A 24,182-nucleotide genomic window follows, 5' to 3' on the forward strand; every position below is an offset into this window, starting at 1 on the left:
GGACCTTTCTTCCATATTCTCTGAAAAATAGTGAAAGAAAAAAGAAAGGCTGCTTTTCCATTTTTTTATTTTTTTTTCCCCTCCCAGAAAATAAAGGTAAAAAAAGTAATAAACAAAAACATAAGTATGTTTTTTCCATATTCTCCCAAAGAGGTTATGAAAAGAGTTATTGTTTTAGTTGTTGCCCAACTTCAGTCTGCCCACTCGAGCAGCTCCATTGACCACAGGTAGGCAGCTGCCCCTATTGGGTTTTCCCATGGGTTCCCTACACTGTTGATGTGTCTGCAACTTAGTGTGGCATGTGCTGTTCAGTGTTCCAGTATGTGTGTTATGTTTTGTGGGCCTAGTCTACAAGCTAGGCACATGTCATCTGTAAAAAAGTGAAAAGCACAAGCATTGTACTTTTTTCCTTATTCTTCAAGAAAGAAAGGTATGAAAAAAATACATATATAATGAGAACTGTGTTTCCTGCCCCAGAACACGATGGAGCCACCGCTAGCGTGGACGTGGGACCAAACACAACCGTATTACTACTTCCCTGGGGGAATTATAGACAACCTCCATGAGATTCAAGTGTACAGTATGTGGTAAGGATATCTCTGTCTATCACTTATGCCTGTGTAACCTATCTGTATGTCTGTCCATCTGTTCTGTGTATGTTCCATCAGTCTGTCTGTCTAGCTATTGTGTGTATGGATCTGTCTGTCTGTGTTTATTTATCTGTTTGTCTGTACTAAGATACCTCAGTCTTAGAAAGAGTGGCCACAGACATACTGCCTTCATGTCACCTCTCTGTTATTAAGTTGCCCTCCCTCCAGATCATCACCCTTACCCTTCCTCCAAATCATCACCCTTACTCATATACCTCTCCACCACATCTCTTCTTGTCTTCATCCCACACTTCCTCTCCTCTCTGCCTCACATACATACAGTGTCCTAGTTAATCTTGCTTTCTCCATCCTCTCCACATAATAAGAATGGAGCACAGCAGTTCCTCCTTGAACACTGTATTTGGTATATCTTCCTAAAAACTACTGTTATGTGAAAACAGCTGGAAACAAGGGTTAGGTTCTGGCAAGAAAGTCTCTCAAATATTAATGGTACAGTAATGATAATGATAATAATAATAATAATAATAATAATAATAACAACATTCAAAGTGTAAATGCTATACTCTTTTTATAGGAGTGACCTAAAATTGTCATCTCTTCACCTTGAATGGGGGCATGATGGCTCAGTGATAAAGCATCAAGCTCATAATGGGGGGGATTGCGAGTTCGAGCCTCTCCCGGGACTGCCGTGCCGGGAGTGGTAGCGCGCTCCAGTAACCTAGTGGGGCTATATGATCCAATACAGGGTCTGGCTCGGGGGAATTCCCTTTCTCCCATTTTCACCTTGAATGCTGGGTTGTAACAATAGACTAGCGCTTTAAAAATTATATTAGTTAAAAAGAAGTGCCATGGAAAGGATATAGAACTGTAGTGTTGTCCTGCTGGTGTACTGAGCTTCATGAACTAAGCTGAAAAAGGATAAAAGTCTGGGCCAAGTTAAGATGAAGGAACTATATTAATTGTCAAAATGTACAGTATATGATTTGATTTGGTGTATCTGCAACTACAGTAGATGTGCAATGATTGTCTCATTTGTGTGTGTGTGTGTGTGTGTGTGTCTCCAGTACCTTAAACTACAAAATCTTGCCCATTGAAGTTTCATTACTATAGTGCATTTAACCTTCTGAAAATCCTTAACCTGTTTCAACTTGGTTGATGGCCAGGTGTAATCAGATAGTAAGGTCAGTTTGACAGGTAACTAAGGAGACCCCATTGATACCTCATAATGAAGCATTGAATTTCACACAGCCACAACATAGTATTCAGGTTATGGGAGTGGCACCGTTCTGTCGTGTGCAAACCAACCAATTACACTTGATTTGCCATGTAATAGTTGTGTGGATAAAGTTGTGGTGTATGAACAATTGCTTTACTTATAGTGTGTCTGTATTAATATAGGTGGCTTGTTTTCACCTCTTGAAACTGGGTCACTGTCAAAACATGAATGCTAAAGTGCATGAAATTTGACCTTTAGCCTTGAGGTAGGGATGAGTTTCCTTGGTTACCAGTCAAATCAATCCTCCAGGCTGACAATGCTTACATGGCCATCAACTGAGCTGAATGAGGTTAGGGATCTTCATCTGGTTAGAACAAATGTACTGTTGTGATTGATGTTAATGTTATTGTTTTGAGGATCTTTGTCTTGTTAGAACAAATGAACTACTGTGTAATGATTGATGCTGTTGATGTTTATGGGAATTTTGATCAATTAATAAGAAAGAGGGGAGTGTAAGTTCGGGGGAGGGCAGTGAAATGGGAGGGGACAGGGCAGCATGGAAACAATTTGTTTGTGGCCATCCCGTGTGGGATTAAGGCATCTGGCTGTAGACAAATAGATAGGTAGAACAGATGCACTACAGTATAATGATTGATGCTGAATGACATTGTTTGCAGGCGTGACACTAGATTAATGAAGGTGGTGAGAGGCGACCAACCATTGGCCCAGAACAAGTATCACTGCTGGACCATCTGTGTGCAGAATGTTGAAAATGCTGAGGTGGTAAGTTGGCCTGTTCCATGTGTATCTTGGTAAAGTTCTTGTTGTATTTGTGCCCTCAGTTCATATGGACATGAACCCAGTGGACTGCAGGCTGAAGTTGTCTGTCTCATGCAGTCCACCATCCTCCTTTTGGGGGGTAGGGAGGGAGTTGAGGGACATTTGTATAACCAGACAGTGGAGCAGCCCAGTTGTTTCATTGCCACCACACAAAGGCACCTGCCACCAGCACCTCTCATTACAGTACAGCAAGTCCTCACTGTGAGATGCTTTATTGGATGGCATTTGCTGTTGGTGCCAGAGAGGGACACCTTCCCATTGTGACACTGACATAACTGGGTGGTTCCATTGCCCCTTTATACAAATGTCCCTCATGTTCCCTTCCCCCTGCAAGGAGCATGGTGGACTGCAAAAGAAAGGGAGTGATAGACTGAGGTCCTCTGGGTTCACAAACGGAAGTGTAAGCAGAAACTGATGTTCTTTCCACCACTACAGACTGTTATTCAGTTAGGAGATACTCTTTCCAGGTCAGAGTCCCTCCTGGTCTTAACAAAAGAAGATACTGTAGCAAAAATTAACTATAAGATACATTATTGGTTTCAAGAGGATACTTATTGACCGAGTTAGGGAAATAACAGAGGAATTAGTTGGAGAAGAAATGGGAGGTTTTAGGAAGGGAAGAGGTTATGTAGATCAGATATTCTTTCTTAGGTCTATGTTGGAAAAGATTCTAGAGATGGAAAGAATGTGTAAGCAGCCTTCATGCATTTGAAGAAAGCATAATGACAGGGTGGATAGACAAGGACTGTGGAAAGTATTAAGGATATGTGGAGTAGATGGAAAGCTGTTGAATGCTGTGAAGAGTGTATGAGGGTACGAAGGCTGCAGTGTGTGCCGATAGTGAACTGAGTGAATTTTTCTTTCTGAATGTTGGATTGAAACAAGGATGTGTCATGTCCCCCTGGCTATCCAATCAGTATATGGATGGGGTTATAAAAGAGTTACAAGTTAGGGCAGTGGATGTTGGATTGACCCTCATGAGAGAGGGCAGTGTTTGGAAACTCCCTGCATTGTTGTTTGCTGATGATACTGTAGTGTTAAGTGAAGACAATGGGGAACAGCAAGGCTTGGTGAATGAGTATGGGAGTGTGTGTTAGAAACGGAATCTAAAGGTGAATGTAGGGAAGAATAAAGTTATGGTCTTTGAGAGAAGTGAAGTCACTGAATGTACAGTGAGGATGGATGAGAAGGAAATGGAAAATGTGAGTGTGTTTAAGTACTTGGGTAGTGTGATGAGTAAGGATGGAAGTTTAGAGGGTGAAGTGCTTGAAAGGGTACAACATGGAAGAAAGGTTGCTGGTTCCTTCAAAGCAACGATAAGGAACAGGGAAGTGAGCATGGAAGTAAAAAAGTCACTGCATGACAGTATTGTGCTTGTTGGAAGAACACAAGTCAAGAGTGAAAGCAGTGGAAGTGAGTTATTTTAGAGGATCATGCTGAGTTACATGGAGAGACAGACTGACAAATGAGGAAGTGAAGGAGCGCTGTGGTGAGGATGTTGATGTGGTAGAAAGCTTTAGGAGAAATACACTGAGGTGGTTTGGCCATTTGGAGAAGATGGAGAGTGTGAGACTAATGAGATGCAAGTGAGGTGGAGAGGGGGAGAGGGAGGGGAGGCCGAGGATGAGATGGAGGGATGAACTAGAGAGGTATATGGGAGAGGGAGGCGTGAGCTGGGAGCAAGGCAGTGAAGTGGCATTGGACAGGGTGACATGGAGGTGGCCACTCGTTACAGGTGTGAGGCATCTGCCAATAGATAGATAGGTTTCAAGAGATTAATACCTCAGTATGCAGAGTTTTAAAAAAAGGCAGAAGGGAATTCCAAAATATTCCTTTTCAAGCATAAAATAAAAAAGTAGGATTCTAAACTGAATATAATAAAACTACCTGTATTATGGTAGAATATATATAATAGTACTGGTTATATTAATTTCCAATGTGTCCTCAGTTCAGTGATCAAAAGATGATAGAAAACATTTTAATGGAACAGAATATGTGAATTTCTAATTACCCCAGTTCAGTGATCAGAAGACAGTCTGTCACCATTCATTCTTTTTAGATGATTGGAGTGGCGAAAGAGGAGGCCGATTTTGAGTTTGACTGGAATCTTAGGTGCCGGCTTGGGAAAGATGAGCACTCCTGGGCTCTCTCCTGTGGTGGTAAGTGTGTGGGTGTGGGTGTGCGTGCGTGCGTGCATGTGCGCACATGTGAGTGCATGTGAAAGAGAGATACCTGAGACACAATTGCAATTATATTGGAAGTGGTATGCCTTTGTATTTTCAAAATTTCAGTTGTGCATCTATTCCATAGGATGGCTGTGCCACAACAACACAGCGATAATAAACGACAACTACCGTGTCTTCCCCAAGGACCATGTCACAGTTCACCTTGACCTCACACAGGGCACCCTTATGTTTGCCATCAACAGCAGGTTAATAGGTACGCAACTTGTTTTTGATGCATAGTAGTAGTATTTGTAGTTACAACCTCAGATTCACCTGAATGTGAGCTTTGTGAACTGTAGGCTGCAGTTGACCTATTCCTGCAGTTCACCATCTTCCTTTCAGGGGATAGGGAAGGAGTTAGGGAATGTCTGACTATCCTGCCTGGTTATATCAATGCTCCCACGTGTTGACATCCCTTTCCAGCACCAACACTTAACCTTCAGGACACCTTGCGGATTGGATATGTTGAGTGTGTTCTGTTTTTATATTCACACTCTTGATGTAGCACAACTTTCAGGCAACTGTACATTGAGTGACAAACTAAATGGCAACTGGACATCATTATCATAGTGAGTGGAACCTTATAGCCAAATGATGCCATGTTTAGGGCCAGTTCCAGAGAGGTGACAGGAGGTTTTTTATTTAGTATCATTATCAGGGGAAGTAGCTTGATCACCTGCCTATAAATTCACTGGACCACAGTAGCCTGGCTGTGGGTTTCTGCGCCTTGATTGAGAAGATGTGGGACGGCTCTACCATCCCTATATCTTTTTACCATCTGATCCTATTACCCCATCAGGAATATTGGATCCAGGGGCTTGACTTCTTAATCCAGACATTTAAAGCCATCCATCCATCCATCATCCCATCCCACATTGCAAGCAACAGTGAATATTGTTTTCCTCATCCTCACTTTTAGGTGCACAAAGAGATCTGGATGGTGGTGATGATGAGGGTGATGTGTTAGTATTCTTTTATTTATTTACATATTTATTTATTGATAATTCTATTTTCCTACCTCTTCCCAGGCTGCTACTATACCAACATACCTCGGGGAGCAAACCTGTACCCTGTGCTTGGCTTCACTCAGTTCCAGAATGTCCACATGCTGGTCTCGGCACACACCTCAGAGCCATCCTTGCAGCTTATGAGTTTGGTGGCATATATTAAACAGCAGTGCAGGATGGCCAGTCCCAAGAAGCCAGGCTGGAAGCGTAGGATGCCGTCTGGTTGTTGCTTTGAGTGGGGGAAAGCTACTGCAATAAACAGGTAACAGGAGTTTGAAGGTGTTTATGAATGTTCAGGAGTATGGTACATGAAAGAGCGATACAAGAAGTCCAGTGGGAAAATTGGCTTGGAAAGTCAGAAAAGCCCAATGGGTGTTGCTTTACATGGGGGAAGGTAGCAGGTGCAGACAGGTAATGATGACACCTGGAAGGTTGATTCATTTGGCTATTTGGTTGTCTAAAGATTGGTAGTCATAAGAAACTGAAGTAAAAATAGGTAATGCCATTAGGGTGTTGATTTAGGTGGGGGAAGACAACACACATGAACAGGTATCAGTAAAATCACCTAGAAAGTGCAATGAACATTGAGAGTTTTAAATTGCTCTATAGGATGGTGTATGAAACAACAGTGTGGAAGTGAGGGACGCTATCATCATCATCATCATCATCATCATCATCAGGCCTTCTTCTTACCTGGAAATCTCCCAGTGGTGCTGCCATGACAGACCCACCTCCAGGATACAGTACTTTGTCTTCATATACAGTACCTTTGTTAAACACTCATCTTCCTCCTTTTTCTTTCACATATGTAATGCTCAGCTCTCATCTGTACCACATATGATCAGTCTTGCATCATAAAATTTTCATATCCTCCTGCCAGGTCAAAGCTGCCTCCAGGACTTGTAAGGGTGTGCAGTCGGCTGTATCCGTGGTTTGCAGAGGACTTCAGAATCAAGAAGCCATGCACCCGAGCCCAGTCCTGGCGCAGGGATGTAATGATGAAGGAGTTAGTCCCTCCAAAGGTCCTGCGACTTGCTGATCCATTTGAGCCGCTTAAATCATTCTCTCCCATCAAGCGCAGGAAGGGGAAGCGTCGTATCAAGAGGCGCTCATGTCAGTGCGACAAAAACAGCAGGGATGAACTGTGTCCTCATGAGAAGGTCTTCAGGTTCATGAGAAAGAGAGAGATTGGATATATTAGCAGTAGTGATGATGAGATTTTCCCAGAAGCCACCAAGAAAATGAAAGCAAGGGAAAGAAAGCGCAAGAGAAGGTAACTAAACAGTAGGGTTTTGTGGCAGTGATCTTTATTAAATGTAAAACAAAATTGCAGATAAGAGTAATGGTTGATGACATGCCATAGAAATGTTTTCCTAAGTGTATAAATGGAGGAGAAAAAAAGAAAGAAGAAAAAAAAGCCATTCATCTAGCCATCCCTCATCATATCCAGTATTATCCTATAAGCAGTGCCGGGGCCTGGGGTTGGGCTGCTTAATCTAAACAACTGTTCACGCTCATTATAAATTTCAGGACAGGGTTGCATAGCTCCAGGTCCCTGCACTCCTGATTGGGCAGTGATGAATGATTTTTTTTTCTTTCTTTTTTATTGGGGGGGGGGAGGGAGAAGGTACAATTATGAAAGCTTATTTCTATAGCCTGTCATTAAGAATTATTTTAATCAGCAGTTTTGTTTTAATTTAATAACAAAGATACATGGTAGTTTATGCTACATATGACAAGGCAGTGTTATTGATACTATACAGTATTATTGAGTCAATAGGCTGCGTCGTAAGTGGTATAGGAGGATGTGTTGCATTACTTCTGTAACATACTGTATTTTAACAATACCTTGTATGCAGTTTGTATCATAATCAGCACAGTTTGCATTATACCATACAAGAGGATTTTGAGGTGTAGTGTGCTAAGAATGAGATGTTAAAGAGTCCCCAGTGCCTCATAGAATATGCTCCAGTGTGCAAGCAGAAGGAGAGACGCAAGTATCTTCCTCAAGGTGACGAATACATAAAAAAAATCTAAGTGTCTGAAACACACAGTAGCAGGGATGGGGTGTTCATTGTATTTTGTCAGTTGTAAATTTTCTTCAGATGGTACTGAGAAGATAGTTATTCAGGTGCAGTCAGCCACAGGAAAAGTACAGCAATCTCTCTTATTATCTGGATGGCCATTACTTGGACATTCCATTACTAGGATGCTGTGATCTGGCTGTTCAAAACCATTATTCGTACATTTTTTCATAATATCCAGACAAAATGCTTTTGTCTGATCAGAAATTATGGTCACATGAACATTTTTGCGCCTGGCCGGGCGGGAATAGCCCAGTTGCACCGCCCTGTCTGGCTGGGTAATTCATCCACTGATCACTAGAGACCTCCTCAGTTGTTCTCATTTCCCGCGCGGCAACAGTGTAGCAAACATCTCGCGGACAGTTGTTATGGTGGTGCACGTTGTGGCTTTTGTGGTTGTTCCCTTCCTGCTTCAGGACTTGCTGTTCCTTGCATGCCTCTTCCTAGGGTGTGTGATGATTTCCCGTCCACCAGGGAAAAGGAAGAGGGTAGTGATGACTCTGGAGAAGTGGAGGATCCTGGGTGAGATTGATGTGAGATGGTCGAATCGTGAGTGTTGACTTTGATTTTATTCTAGCGTACTGTACTATACCATGATTTTATTCCATTCTGCCACTATGTTTTGTGTGCCCACTGGATTTTCTTGTATAGCCTTTTTTTTTTTTTTTTTTTTTTTTTTACCCACGACCAGGTTTGGCCCTGCAGTGGTGATTGCTTGTCTGTGGTTGATGGGTCTTTTTGACCATGGTAATTGCTTGGCTGTGGTTTATAGGTCTACTCAGATAGAGTAGTGTTAAACAACAGGAACAAGTGTTGTATGATGTGCTGAAGTGGCCTTTTACAATGGCTTTCAAAGTTAGGTTATAAACAAATGGGGGTTGGGAAGAAGTCCATTATCTGGATGGAACCGTTACCCTGGCATGCCTTTGGCTCTGTTACGTTGGATAATCGAGGGATTACTGTATACACCTAGAGAAGTATACACCTCGAGTCCTTCCATGGCAGACTGATTTATAACACTGGTCAAAACACCAGTGAGAAAGGAAAGTATAATGAGCATCCTGAGTTGTTACTCCTCATTTATGTTATAAAAACATTTGTCACCAGTATGCTATATTTTTTTGTGTTTATACCATATGTCTTCCTGTGTATGCATCTTCTTGTGGCTGAATGTGCTGGTCAGTACGTAGTGCTGAATATTAATCATCCAAGAAGCACAAAATGTGTGAATGGTTGAGATGATACTATCATTTTGCTGTAATTATAGTTGAATACAGTATATATGTACAGTATTTTTATACGTATACACCACATACCATCTGTGATAATGCAGAATGTAAACATCAGATTCCTTTAACTTCCTGCCTGCATTGTACTTATCTCAAGACTCTAGTCACTAAGTAACTTTTTTTTTTTTTTCTTGATTTCATATAAACTTCTGCTGGCAACCCCCTTTTTTTTTTTTCTTTTCATCTCTTTCTTTTTTTTTTACCTGACTTATTTAGCTTAATAAGAAGCATAGTAGTGATGTTGAAGAAGACTGCATCTTGCCCCTCCAGTTTGATTATTCTGTCCTAAGATGAATGTAATGATCATCTGGATATAGTGTGTGTGAGTGAAATGGAGGGGGAGAGGGAGGGAGAGACTGAGGATGATGTGGAAGGATGGAGTGTAGGGGTATATGAGAGACTGGGGGGTGTACATTGGGGGGGAGGGCGGTGAAATGGCAGGGGACAGTGTGACATACAGGTGATTTGTTTGTGACCACCCCTTCAGATGGCAGTGGGAAGCTAGTTATTTCTCTGTACACAGTTCTCAGCTCTGTCATTCAGTGATTCTTTACTTACCTACCTCGGCGTTCATTTCATTGCTTGTTAATCTGTGTACTGTATATCCTTTTCATTCAATGTTCAAGGCTCACTCCAGTACAGCTTAACACTTCTCACACATGTTCTATTGAAAAGGGAAGCCACTAGCACCACTTCCACTTCAGCTAATGATTCTGTACATAGTGAGCAGCATTTTTTTATTTATAAGGTATTGTAGTTTTAAAGATGTAATCCAAAGGTTGTGGTTACAGTTAATTTCTCACTGTTTTTATAGGGTGTATTTGAGGAGAATTTTTATTTTAACTTTTGGTACAATATCTTTCTTTTATTTTTCTTACTTCCAGGGAATTTTATTGAATTCAGGAGAAAGTGTCCTAACTGAAGAAGTTGGGTATAATATTGTGATGCTTGTTCTCTATGAGAGGACTGCCTGAAGTGAAATATCATTAGCATTGATGAAAATTTAACAAAGAAAGCATCAGTAGGTTGAAAAGCAAATCTGTTTATCTATATACATTGTAGTATGCAAGTGTGCCTTAACTTTAGTTTGGGGTAGTACATGAATAAGTATATAGTATTGATGTTGTGGTGGTCTCAGGTTCCTCTGGGTGAGAAACTTGGAACTGCAAGCTAAAGTTCCTTATTTCCTTTAGTCCAGCATCACACTTACGGGGGATAGGTAGGGAAATAAGGGAGATCTGTTTGATCAGGCAGTGGAGCTACCTAGCAATATCAGTGCCACCACTTGAATGCATCCCTCTCCAGCATGACCACTATCCTGATTTATAAAGTACCATTGGAAGTTTTGTTGGACACATTAACTCAGGCTCCTATGACTCACTCAGCCAAATGAAGTAATCTGACATTGGCTGGAAGAGAAGACTTAAGCCTTTTGTGTAAAGTATTGATGTGTTATAAAACTGATAATCTTGTATTTACAGTGTTTTTATATTTGTCATGATGGTATAATGGTTAGAATGCCCCATTTGGATTGACAACAAAGGTTCAATCCCCAAGAGGTGACTGGGGGTTTATGGGTCATGTAATGCCATCAAGGGAAGTAGCCTGGTCATGTACCCTTAAATGTACCAAACTAAAGAGGCCTTGCCTTGGGTTCCTACACCTCATAAGGGGTAATATAGGATTAACTTTTTTATTTGTCATAAAACAGATAGCAGTATGTCTATTGTATTTTATTTTATGTATTTATTTTTTTGTTGTGTGCTGTTGTTAATTCTTTCAACCTGAGAACATATTTTGTATACTGTTCTCCTATCACCAGTGGACATTATTCAGGTTAGGAGAGATTTTTCCAAATGAGAGGTGTGAAAGAGTTAATGAAGGTTGCCTACGGGTGACTTTACATTCCCTCCTCTGTCTTTCCTCTTCCTTCTGCCTATGGGTGACTCTACACTGAGCAACAAGCCAAATGGTTTCCTGTACACCAGGAAACCATTTACTATGCTGGGTGGTAACTATATAACCAAATTATGGCACTTAGTGGTTAAGTGGGTAATTAAGGCGCTCCAGTCAGATTGAGCCTTTGTAGGTTTATATCCAAGGGGTGGTTGGGGTTTATTGCTCACATAATGCCACTCATGGATGAGTGAGGCTGGTCACTCTTCTCTTAAGTGACAGGACCAACTTGCCTAACCCTGGGCTTCTCCACTTCTCATGGGGCAACAGAGGATTGGTTGATGGATGGATGGATGTATCACCTGCAGCTCAAAAACTCTCTCCTTAACCGACTAAATTACCTGATGATAGTATGAATAGATTACAATAGGCACTACCAGATTGAGAGAGATATAGAATCTTAAGGTATAATTTATCACAATTTCAATAATAAAATTTTTCTCTTATTCTTGCTGTCTCCATGCAGTTCAGCTTTTTGATCAGGTAAGTCCACTGGGCCAGGAATGTCTTCCATGTTTTTCTTGCCGTCTCCTTACGATTTTATTCAACTTAGGAAAGACTGTTTGATCTTGAGGGATGAAATAAGGTAATGATAAACCCCTTCAGTGTGAGAGGCCTTTTGTAATGTGAATAAAAGCATCTGGTAATAGCAAGAATAAAGTGGAAAAGACATCATCTGAATTTAGGAAGTTCATTCAACTTAAGTGCTGAAGGCTTAGATTAAGGCCAAGTATACTGAACCCTTTCAGTTTCAAAGTCTGCCGTATATGGAACAAAATCATATGGAGGTAGCAAGAATGGACTGAAATATATGTAATTGGGTATAAGAGAGTATTTACATTATTTTTGCAGCTTGTGATGTGAAACCCATGTCGTAAACAAGAGTACTTTATTTTTTGTGTGTGTATGATTTATGTGCTTGAATAAAGATCTCTCTCAGGTTTTATTATATTTCCACATCTTAATATTTATTTTATATTAATTATTTATGTAAATAGGAAGGAACCGAATGCCAAAAGCCTGCAAGATTGTTCCCTCCAAGATAAAATAACAAAATAACCGAGAGCCAAAGTCAAGGTCTGTTCATTTCGTGTAGCAGAGGGCGACGTAGCTAGGAGTTGGCTGTGTGCTGGATCATGTAAGCCCCTAAAGTGACCGTAAATACTAATGTGCAGGATGAGATGGAGGGATGGAGTAGAGAGAGATGTGAGAGGAGGATGTAAGTTGAGAGAAGGGCAGTGAAATGGCAGGTGAGAGGGTGACTTTTTTGTGGTCACCCCCTGTGGGATTAAGGTATGTGGCAATAGATGGATAGATAGAATTTTTGTGACACTGTTACTTGACTCTGACATTATTACTTCATTAAGCATATTGCTTGAAGTCTACTGATTGATCATTTCCATAGGTTTTGTCGCTAAGAGGTGACTGTGGGCTTTTAGGTTATGTAATGCCACCAAGGGAAGTAGGCTGGTCATCCACCCTTGAGTGTACTGTGCTGCAGTAACATATCCACAGCTGGATAAAATGGGGTAACCTATCCACAGGAGAAAATGGGATTGGCTGTTATTATTAACATTTTATTCCTGAAAAAAATTACATAGCGGGGCACCATGTGTGTGTGTGTGTGTTTTAGTCTTTATTATTCCATCATTTCAGAAAGTCTCCCATTAGTTGATAGTAGATTAAAGTGTGTGAATATCAGAGAAATAATATTCTCTCTGCTGTAAATATTTGTCATATTGTCTCATTCTGTACAGCAACAGAAATTAAAGTACAGTAGTTAAGATTATTTTACAGCTTTGAATATATACTGTACTATGACAATAAAATACTCCATAAAACAATGAGGGTTATATTATCAGTAAAATTAATGTGATGCATTGTAAGGTAGGCTACAGGTGTGGCAAAAAGCCATCGGTACAGCCCGGTACATAATCTGTATCTGTATGGGAGAGAGTAGAAAGCATGACATGTAAGACTGCAGTGACAGTGTGCATCACTACTTAACGATGATCAACGATTCTTTGTTTTGGTACCCATACTTCTCATACTACTCCAGTGGGGATGTGATCATTCAAATCGTGGGAAGGCTTACGTTTTATGCCTTTCCACGACACAAGGGTCATTAGGGTGGATAATCTGTTTTTGTGAGGTCTCAGGCTTCCCCGAGAACACGAATCACAATGGTCAATGTGATATCCACATCCCCAAGGAAATCGCTGGCCATTTAAATTTCAACCATAATAAAAGTGTGTAGTGCGGCCGCCCCCCAACAGATGCCGCCACCTCATTTGTAAACATAGCGCAGTGAGAGGTGGTGGCTGGTGTGATTTCTGTGTTTATTTTGGCACTACGAGGCACCAGAGGAAATAAATTGGAGACCACTCGATTCTCAACAAACAGTGAAAGGTAGGCCATTATTCTCACAGTTTTACACGACTCCCAGGCATTTTGTCCAAATATGGAGGCGAGATGGACAGGAGAAATTTACAGTTTATCGGACCTTGGCTGTCCCCAAATTTACTGGATATTCCCAAATTTGCTATCCAGGAGGCTCTTTGCAACTGGATGGACATTGCAGGAGCCTTTTATAGTGAAAAATTTACATCCTAGAATTGTCACGCCTGAGATCGCATCCAAGTCATATGTTTTGTGGATTTTCGGGAGATGAATGACAGGTTGACAACTACGTGAACTATGGAAGATTTAATGTTCAGTTTTTACCCAAGGGAGGATATCTAGGCGCGAAGGACTAGCTTTTAACAGTGTCAGTGCAATAATATATCTTTTTGACATCATAAATTGGGATTGTTGATTCTTAATTAAACATGATAAATATTTTGGGATGACTTTGAGCATCCGGGGTTGCCATTTGTTTGAAATACATGGTAGTAAGTTTACAGAGAAAACAGAGTGAGCTTTCACTATTTTAATTAAGCTTAAGAGATATGAGGGTGTGATACAGCATTAAGTATAAAGTAACATGTTCAATCAAGTTAGTAGTTATACAGATACGACATAGCCTACTTAGGAACCAATAAGTTACCATACCAGCATTCTTAGTATTATTGCAGTTTCAAATAGGTGCACCCCCGGCTAGTTAGATTAGGTTAGGTTAAATTAGGTGAGATTAGGGTAGATTAGTTGGTTAGTTTAATTAGGCTAGGTTACTCAGGTTAGTTATGAAAAATAATCAGAATAACCTTTATTGTCCGAAACTGCAGATTTACTCCGTTCTTTTTGTGGTACACCTGTAATGCTAATTGGAAGAGTTATTTGTTTCTATTGAGAGATTGGGATTTGATATTTTCAGAAGGGTCAATTTTTGCCTGTTTAAGCAACGTTGGGTCTGGTTAGTACTTGGATGGGTGACCGCCTGGGAACACCAGATGCTGTTGGCATCCCTACGTCAAGTGGGGTTGGTGGAGGATTAGTGCCCCTCCCTGTAAAACAATTAACTCTAAGCCCTTGGCCATCCTGTCTGGGATACATGGCGTCTGGCAATGAATGAATTGTTTATAAAAATGTTTGGTGAAGCTGCAGATTCATTTCTCCAGGTGTCTTATAAATGAGAACCAAGAATCATTTAGAGATGAGTCTGAGAAAATATTTGTTGTAGGTTGGGAAAAGATAGACTGGGGAAGATTAGGCTAATGGTGCAGCGATTGTTGTGTTCATATGGCCATTGTAGACTATACAGTATTGGCAGGTCCTGCAGTATAGAGAAACTGGGAGAACTTGAGGCAAAACCAGCTCAAGAAATAACCTAACCTAACCCGGATCTACCACTGGGGACTAATGATGTTGAAAAAATAACTGGTTGATTTTAGTTACTGCATTGCTACCTTAGTAAAGTACAGATGTAGCACCGTACCGCACAGTTTACTAGATGATTACTTGAGTATATATATACCTGGTATATTTTTTTCTAAAGTGATAGCTGCAGTATATAAGTGAAGTAGTACTGGTACTTATTTTGATGTTAAGTAGTTGTTAGTTGTTGAACATACCAGTATCCATGTTTTTCTTTGTTGATGTAATTATAACTTCCTTATATTCATTGTAGGAGGCTAGGAAGAAATATCATAATGATTTTAATGATAATGATGTTTGTGTACCTCTAGGAAAAGCCATTTCAGCATATGCCCAAGAGTTATGTTGTTGTTGTTATTGTTGACCCAGACTAACCTTGACATGAACCCATTGGACTGAAGGCTGTAGTTACCCCTGTGCTGCAATCCTCCATCCTCCTTTTGGTGGATAGTGAGTGAGTTGAGGGATGTATGTAAAACTTTGCAGCCTAATTGACCAGTTATATTGGTGTCACTGTATAAAGCCAAGCCTTTCCAACATCACTCCACAAATTTAATGAACAGAATGAGATGAGTATACCAGTAATGATTCTTAGAAAATGTAAAAGCTTTAAAAAAATACATAAATAAACTAAAAGAAAGCAAGTACCCAGTAGTCTCATACTAGTTGCCATGTAGAGGTTAAAGTAGCCTGTTTTCTTCTTGGGGTTCTGCTCAAGATGAAAGTTGAAATTGTGAAAGTACTGTACCTAATTTGTAACTCATCATGATGTTTAAATGATGTGGAATTTTAATCTGTTAACTGAGCAACAGATTCTGCCCTTACTGTAATGCCACCCCACTCACCATGATGCACTTTTTCATCTCTTACACCTCTGTCTCATGACACAAAAGGCAACTCATAAACATTGCTGTCATCCATTCTCGGTAATGCTGCTTTTCACACTGCAACACACTCTCCTCTTACACCTCACTCTCTTAACACAGTAATGTAACAAACTGTATTCTCTTCTTTTCACTCTAGTGCCACTCCTCACTCCGCAACACACTTCATTACCCCACGCACCTTGCTAAGTGTCCTTTAGGTTGACCACAACAAAGGGCCTGTATTCTCGTTGGGTGAGGAAGCTCCATAACCCCTCTTTCTAAGCTATTTATTTTGCTTACTACACCTTTCTCTTCTCTTCTGTGATACTTAAGACATTCCAGTATCACCATACACTTCCTAAACAATATACAAGATTATATTAACTGGCTATGTCCAAAAATATATCACTATGGAATAGGTGCTAGGAAGAGGCCTTAGCAACGAGAATACGAACCAAGATCTTTAGGAGTGACCGACTGAAATGATCGTATTCCTGCTATCTGGTTCACATTCAGGGACACTTTTACATGGTGTTACGAATATTGCTGTATGGTTCCACTGCCTGGCAATACTGTACTAGTGTCCCTTAACTTGCTCCTAACCCCTTAAAGGAGGATGGTGGGGAGTGGCAGGGAATGGCATTTACCACCTGCTGTCCACTGGATTCACGTTCAGCTGAGTGTTAGGTTACATTTTTTTTTTTTTAATGCAAGGAAGAAGAAACAAGGTTATATTTTACTTTTTTTTTTTTTTTTTTTTTTTTTTTTTTTTAATGCAAGGAAGAAGGAACCAAAGGCCAGAAGCCTGCAAAATTGTTCCCTCCAAGAAAAAGTAAAAACAACATAACTGCTACTACTGGTACTGTTCTGGCTACCTACCATGTGATTCGGTGCAGCTTAAAAGAGATGCCTCACTCTGAATTGGTTAACATTTTGGCAAAGTAGCTGCTGCCTATTTATAACATGTATGATGTGCTGACATTTTGAGGCCACAGATTTGGTGATAAACCCCCAGATTCATGATGCACTGTTCATGTCCATGCTCTGTCAGTGTGTGTGTGTGTGTGTGTGTGTTTTAATCATTTTGGAGTAATGATCATGTGTAGGTTTGATCTGCTCGAGGTTGATTTTTGTTTTTTTTTGTCTTCTTAATTATTACCGTACTGTATTGTAATTATTTAATGCTTTGTATCAGGTTTTCTTGTTCTCTGGACCCTACCTCACCTCATCCTTAACTGGGAAAATAGGTTGGCATGATGATGATGATAATGATGATGGTGATGATGATAATAATGGTGATGGTGATGATGGCAGTGTTAATGATGATGATGATGATAATGATAAAGATGATGTTAATGATGATGATAGTAATGTTAGTGATGATAATGGTGATAATAATAATAATGGTGGTGCCAGTGATGGTGATAATGAATAATGATAACAGTGATGATGATAACATTGGTGTAGCAGCCTAATGCCATCATGGGAAGCACAGTAGTTTGGTCTGTATCAATGTAGGTTCATATTAGGTCTGCTGCAGCTTTAGACCTTCTGCTGGTAAATAGAATAGCAGCCACAATTACCCTTCCTCATGATGATAAGATCGCAGAATGGGAAGGAGTGTCTGTAGGAAGAATGGCACATGTGAACGTGATTTGTGTGTATGTGTGTGTCATTTTTTAGGTGGCAGTGAACTTTAATAGACTTTTTTTTCTTTCTTTTTTTTTAAGATTGCAAATTTGGAAGAAGTGTCTGTAGGAAGAATGGCACATGTGAAGCTGATTTGTGTGTGTGTGTGTTTACATATGTCAGAGCTTGTAGCAAGGTAGCAATGGAACTTTAATACAGTATTTTTTTTTTTTCCATATTATTATTAATATTATTTATTTATTTATTTATTTATTTATTAGTTCATTATTATTATTTTATTTTATTTTTATTTTATATTATTTTATTTTTTTTTCTGCTCTAGACTTTTCTGAAATAGGACATAAAAGAGGTGCAGTAAATTGTAACAAAGACTTAGCTGTTATAAAGCAGTGGTTGTCTGCAGATAAATCAGAGCTTAATTATTCTGTTCAGGTAGCTACTGATACTGTATATGGTAACAACTAAGCATCATACTTGTTTTAGTACTGTTAGCATATTGGTAAGCTCACCCACATGATCCAGTATGAGAGGGGAAAACAGAAGGGGGAGACTGAGAATAAGATGGAGGGATCGGATGGGGAGGGGTATGAGTAGGGGTGCAAGTTTACTCACTTTACTGTTAGATCTCACATACAGTACTTATTTTCTTTTAGCAGTATTTTATTGACGATTTTTACTTAATTCTGGTAATATTTGAGCAGCTTTAGCCTACAGTAATATTTAGTGATTTACCCAAAGGTTTTTATGGTTTGTGACTTTATAGCACTCCTTTGAGGGCAATTTTAATGACAGTTTGGCAGCACTGTATATGAGTGGGAATGTGAGTTGGGGAGAGGGCAGCCTAATGATTGAAGACAGAATGGTATGGAGGCAGTTTGTGGCCACCTCTTCTGGAATTAAGGGGCCAGGTTATAGATAGATGACTAGATAGATAGATAGATAGACAGACACTACAGTTACTATCTTTACTTAATACTGTATTATTCAGCTTTGTAGCGACTTTTTGAACTGGAGGGGTTAAATATAGCCTTCATAAACCCACACAGTACTTACAGACTCTTCCATATAAAGTATTAAACAGTAGCAAGAAGAAAATATGAATAGGCAAACCATACATCCTGACTTGACCAAGACAGCCATGATTCTCAGTTCGTGTCCCAGCGTCCCGGCCGGTTTGTCATTATGTCCCTGGGAGTCAAACAGGTTGGGAAATTAAGAAATTTTATGGCTGGTGGAGAGAATGAGAGATTGACTAGGAGAGTGTGTGTGAGTGAGGTGGAGAGGGAAGGTGAAGGGGGAGACCAAGGATGAGATGGATGGATGGGGTGGAGAGGTAGATGAGTGAGGGAGGTGGAGAGACAGTCTAATGGTGGTGGACAGGGTGGCATGGAGGCAGTTTGTTTGTAGCCACCCCATTCTGGATTAAGGCCTCTGGGTATAGGTAGATAGATAAATAGATAGGGAGATGATAGATAAAGATGTAGATAGATAGGTATGTAGATGATAGATAGAGATGTTTGTCCATAGTTGATGAGAGAACCCGGTAATTTAGTCACTTATATGTCCACTTTTGACTGGTTTGTTAGTCTGTGTGTTACTAGAATACCCTGACTTTATATTCTCCATGCTGTTGTTGTTGTGGCCCCAGGCTCATCCAGACATGAATCTGGTGACAGGATGAAGCTGCTATTCTTAGGTAGTCCACCATCCTACTTTTGAATACTGGGAGGCGGTTGAGGACGGTATGTATCTTTTGGCAATGGGGTCATCGGGTTAAATCAGGGTCTTGATGTGACAACCCCTTCCATTACTAGTTTTTTCCTTGCAAAACGCTAATTCCTCATGAAACACTAGATATGTTCCTGAAAACTACGATGATACTGTAGGTGAAAATTGCTTGACGTCAAGGTTATGTTCCAGCAAGAAAGATAATCTCCAGATAAAAGCAGTCATCTTTAAGGCTGCAAGTGATTTCAAAATATAATTTATGTGGTGGTTGAATGTACAGGCAGGTCCCGTCATACAAGTGGGATATGTTACTGAAGGAGTGACAGGATAGCGGAAATTTGCATAACAGATTAAGAAAAAGGGATCGCGAAACCCTCATAATGGAGCAAATAACTCATGGGGAAAATGGAGTTAGGTTTACTGACCCTGCGTGCATCACCGACTTTGGGTCTGAATTGCCCATTCTTGTATCATTGGTTTCCTGTATGGCGAATACTCATATTGCGGATCTGTCTTTAAAATAATGTCCATATTCAGTTTTAAGATGAGTGATGATAATGAGATAATGCTTGTGGGAGGTTAATGATGATGATATGAATAATCAGGCTCCTATGACTCACACAGCAGTATAAAACCATCTGCTGATGGCTGGAATACAGTGCTGTACTGTGGAACAATAGACGGTACTGTGGAACAAAATACAGTACTGCGGAACAAAATACAGTACTGCGGAACAAAATACAGTACTGCGGAACAAAATACAGTACTGTGGAACAAAATACAGTATTGTGGAACAAAATACAGTACTGTGGAACAAAATACAGTATTGTGGAACAAAATACAGTATTGTGGAACAAAATACAGTACTGTGGAACAAAATACAGTACTGCAGAACAAAATACAGTACTGCGGAACAAAATACAGTACTGCGGAACAAAATACAGTGTTGTGGAACAAAATACAGTACTGTGGAACAATACAGTACCGGTACTGTGGAACAGAATACAGTACTGTGGAACAAAACACAGTACTGTGGAACAAAATACAGTACTGTGGAACAAAATACAGTACAGTGGAACAGAATACAGTACTGTGGAACAAAATACAGTACTGTGGAACAGAATACAGTACTGCGGAACAAAATACAGTACTGTGGAACAATACAGTACCGGTACTGTGGAACAGAATACAGTACTGTGGAACAAAATACAGTACTGTGGAACAATACAGTACCGGTACTGTGGAACAGAATACAGTACTGTGGAACAAAATACAGTACTGTGGAACAATACAGTACTGTGGAACAAAATACAGTACTGTGGAACAATACAGTACTGTGGAACAAAATACAGTACTATGGAACAAAATACAGTACTGTGGAACAATACAGTACTGTGGAACAAAATACAGTACTGTGGAACAAAATACAGTATTGTGGAAGAAAATACAGTACTGTGGAACAATACAGTACTGTGGAACAAAATACAGTACTATGGAACAAAATACAGTACTGTGGAACAATACAGTACTGTGGAACAAAATACAGTACTGTGGAAGAAAATACAGTATTGTGGAAGAAAATATGGTACTGTGGAACAAAATACAGTACTGGGGAACAAAATACGGTACAGTACAGTGGAGCAAAATACAGTACTGTGGAACAAATACAGCACTGTGGAACAAAATACAGTACTGTGGAACAAATACAGCACTGTGGAACAAAATACAGTACTGTGGAACAAATACAGTACTGTGGAACAGAATACAGTACTGTGGAACAGGATACAGTACTGTGGAACAGAAAACAGTACTGTGGAACAGAAAACAGTTCTGTGGAAGAGAGTTCAGTATTGTACCATGGAAGAAAATACCGTGAATGTTAGAATATGGCCTTAGAAAAATTAGCCATTGATCCTTTCAATATGATGATGTATTAGTTTATTTATTCTTTTTACTGTTTTTTACATGATAAACAGAGGAAAGAAGAACATTAAGTAAAAAAAAAAATCCGTTCCCCAGATTACAGGAGGAAAGGAAGAACATTAAGTAAAAAAAAAATCCGTTCCCCAGATTACAGGAGGAAAGGAAGAACATTAAGTAAAAAAAAAATCCGTTCCCCAGATTACAGGTGTCCTCCATTCATCTCCTTACGAGTTTATTCCTCGCATGATTGATATCTCGTACAGAAGAGGTTCTTGAAGGGAATGTTAACTGCCAAATTTAAAAATGCATCACAGGCAGAATAAGGATAATTGTAAAAAAAAAAAAATACGTTATAAGAAGTGCGTATGATGATGAGGGAAAAGATACCTGTAATTTTTTTTTTTTTTTAATTTACCGTATTTATTTATTTATTTACTTTTTTTAGAACCGTGTTTTTGGTATAAATTTCGTATTGATGGGTAATGTAAACTATTCTGATGTGTTTATTTGCTGACTTTTTAGCCCCAATTGGTTCAGCCTTGGGACATGATTACAGAGAGAGAGAGAGAGACAGAGAGAGAGAGTGTGTGTGTTACAAACGTGTCTTCACATCCGGGTGCATAGTTTACTCCAAGGTACGACCACGTTGAGGGTAAAGAATGTGTCCACTGGTCCTGATCGGCATGAGAAGTGAACCCGGAAATTGTGGGTGGAGTATGGATAGGTGCTGGAGAGGGTCGCCTTCACATGGTGGCATTGATATGATAGGGAGGTGGAGCTGCCCGAGAGAAAAAAAAATAGATAGACGAGATAGATAGTGAGAGAGAGAGAAATAGATACACAGACAAGAGAGAGAGAGAGAGAGCGTACAGGTGTCTGGGTGTGTGTACAAATGTGAGGTTGTACAGGTGTGAGCAGTGTACACAGGTGCACTGGGAGGGGCACAGGTGTTAGTAAAGGAATGCCGGGGGAGGTAAAATATGGGTCACTAGGCCAGAACTAACTTGTGCTAAGGGATTCAGGTTCGATTTTGAAGGGGGCAGTATTTTTATTTTTATTTTTATTTTTTTAAGGCTGTTAATTACTGATGGTAGGAAAGTTAATGGGAGTGTTTCTTGTCGAGTCTGCTATAACAGTATTTATATATATATTTCTGTCTAATCTGTATCTGTCAGTGTATTTCTATAATCTGTCAGTTTGTCTATATATATTAATTTGTCTGTCTATATGTCTGTCTTTCTGCCTCTTTACCGTATCTCGGCTGTCGTGTAGTATTTAAAAGTGTTCATGAATATACCACAAGCTTCCATATGTCTGTCAGACGGTCTGTTTAACTATCTGTATCTGCTGTATATCAACCACAAAGGCTTTATATATATACCGATATACCGGTACTAATCAGCGTCCCCCCACCTATCTTCATATTTATTTATATGTCTATCAGTCAGTCATATATACTTCTATCTCCTCATTTATACCTTTGTCTGTCATTCCTTTCTGTCTAATCTGCATCACCCCACCTATCTTGATATATCCTTCTCGGTATCATCCCTTTTCATACCTCATTGTCATTCTTCAAGTGTCTACCTTCATATTTATTTGTTTTACATTGGTACTATTTATCTATCAGCTTTTTTTCATTTTTCTGTCCATTTGGTGTAGTGATTTCACATCAAAAACATCTTGACATACAACAGTGCACGTGGGAGCCGAAAAATATCCCTCTAACCTTTTTCCAACAAGACGCGCGGCCGTCATGTTGCGACGTCTCTGCTTCGTCACGGCGGCCATGTTGTGACGTCATCGTTATACCCCAGCCATGTTGACACGTCACTGTTTCGTCACGGTCGCCATGTTGTGACGTCGCTGATACAATTTTTTTGACGCCATTGATTCTGGCGCGCGACTTGCTGCTGGTGACGTAATGGGTGTGGTTATGACGTCATACTTGGCGTGTTCTTGTTTACGTTTGCTGTTTTAAATTGTGCTTAGTCGAATATCAATAACGTTTAGCAGTTATTTATACGTCATTGCCCTTATTGATGACGTCAGAGTCGATAGTGGCCACCACAAAGTACAAGGTAACAGCCAGTAGTAGTAATAGTAGTAGTAGTTGTAGTAATAGTAGTAGTAGTAGCAAAAAAAATAGTCGTAATAGAAGAAAAGGTAGTAGCCTAGTAGTTGTAGGAATAGTAGTAGTTGTAGTAGTAATAGTAGTTGTAGTAATAGCAGTTGTAGTAGTAGTGTTGTAGCAGCCTCTGATTCATTTGAACGTGAACCCTTTGGACTGGTGGCAGGATTTTTATGAACACCCTACCATACGCTTGAATAATAACGTTGTGTTGGACAATGTGGGCAGGTGTATCAGAGAGAGAGAGAGAGGAGAGAATCATTCTGTACACACAAGTTTAAGAAATTATATGTTAACTTATTTTGGCACCGCATTTAATTTAAGTGTGAAGTGTTGGTTCATCCTTGACTGTTAAGGAAGCTCTCAAACACCTTTTCATTCGCGATTTAGTTTGTTTATTACTCTTTACTGTCCTAAAGGTGTTACATAAATCCTTCCAGTGTCTTCATACTCTGTATAAATAAAGTACACAAAAATATTAACAAGCTATATTCAATAAATCGCATAGGAAAAGGTGTTAGGGAGCTTCCATAACCGACGAGAATATTGACCTATAACCTGATGTACAATAATTCAAAGGTAATTCTAGGTTCAGATTAAGCAATGTTTTCCCACTGAATACTAACGAGAGAGAAAGAGAGAGTACAGCAGTGCGATAGCTTTTAGTGTACGAAGCTTTTCAACACTTCTTATCCCTTTCAATAACAAACAGTACTTGTTGTGTGTGTGTGTGTGTGTGTGTGTGTGAGAGAGAGAGAGAGAGAGAGAGAGAGAGGAGTGTTTGCATGCCATGAGTTTTTTTTTGTGTATGAGATGTTTGTTTTCATGTATGTTTGTGTGTGT

At 39.8% G+C, this 24,182-nt stretch overlaps 2 protein-coding genes across 2 annotated transcripts in view; both read left to right on the forward strand.

Moving 5' to 3' along the window:
• Positions 1–483: 483 nt before the first annotated feature.
• Positions 484–24,182, forward strand: part of LOC145408420 (SPRY domain-containing SOCS box protein 3-like) — a 39,776-nt gene continuing 16,077 nt past the window's right edge. Inside the window, exons 1-6 of the mRNA XM_080279148.1 lie at positions 484–587; positions 2,505–2,610; positions 4,727–4,826; positions 4,978–5,106; positions 5,921–6,161; positions 6,780–7,172. Of these exons, the coding sequence (XP_080135274.1) occupies positions 484–587; positions 2,505–2,610; positions 4,727–4,826; positions 4,978–5,106; positions 5,921–6,161; positions 6,780–7,172 (1,073 nt within the window). The remainder of the gene's footprint in view (positions 588–2,504; positions 2,611–4,726; positions 4,827–4,977; positions 5,107–5,920; positions 6,162–6,779; positions 7,173–24,182) is intronic.
• LOC145408421 (uncharacterized) overlaps positions 13,549–24,182 on the forward strand; it is a 138,776-nt gene continuing 128,142 nt past the window's right edge. The window contains exon 1 of the mRNA XM_080279150.1: positions 13,549–13,637. The gene's annotated coding sequence lies outside the window, so the exon portion shown is untranslated. The remainder of the gene's footprint in view (positions 13,638–24,182) is intronic.

The sequence above is a fragment of the Coenobita brevimanus genome, chromosome 77 (genome assembly GCF_032717465.1).
Source record: "Coenobita brevimanus isolate Jiangsu-jjx chromosome 77, ASM3271746v2, whole genome shotgun sequence".
NCBI classification, from domain to species: Eukaryota; Metazoa; Arthropoda; class Malacostraca; order Decapoda; family Coenobitidae; genus Coenobita; species Coenobita brevimanus.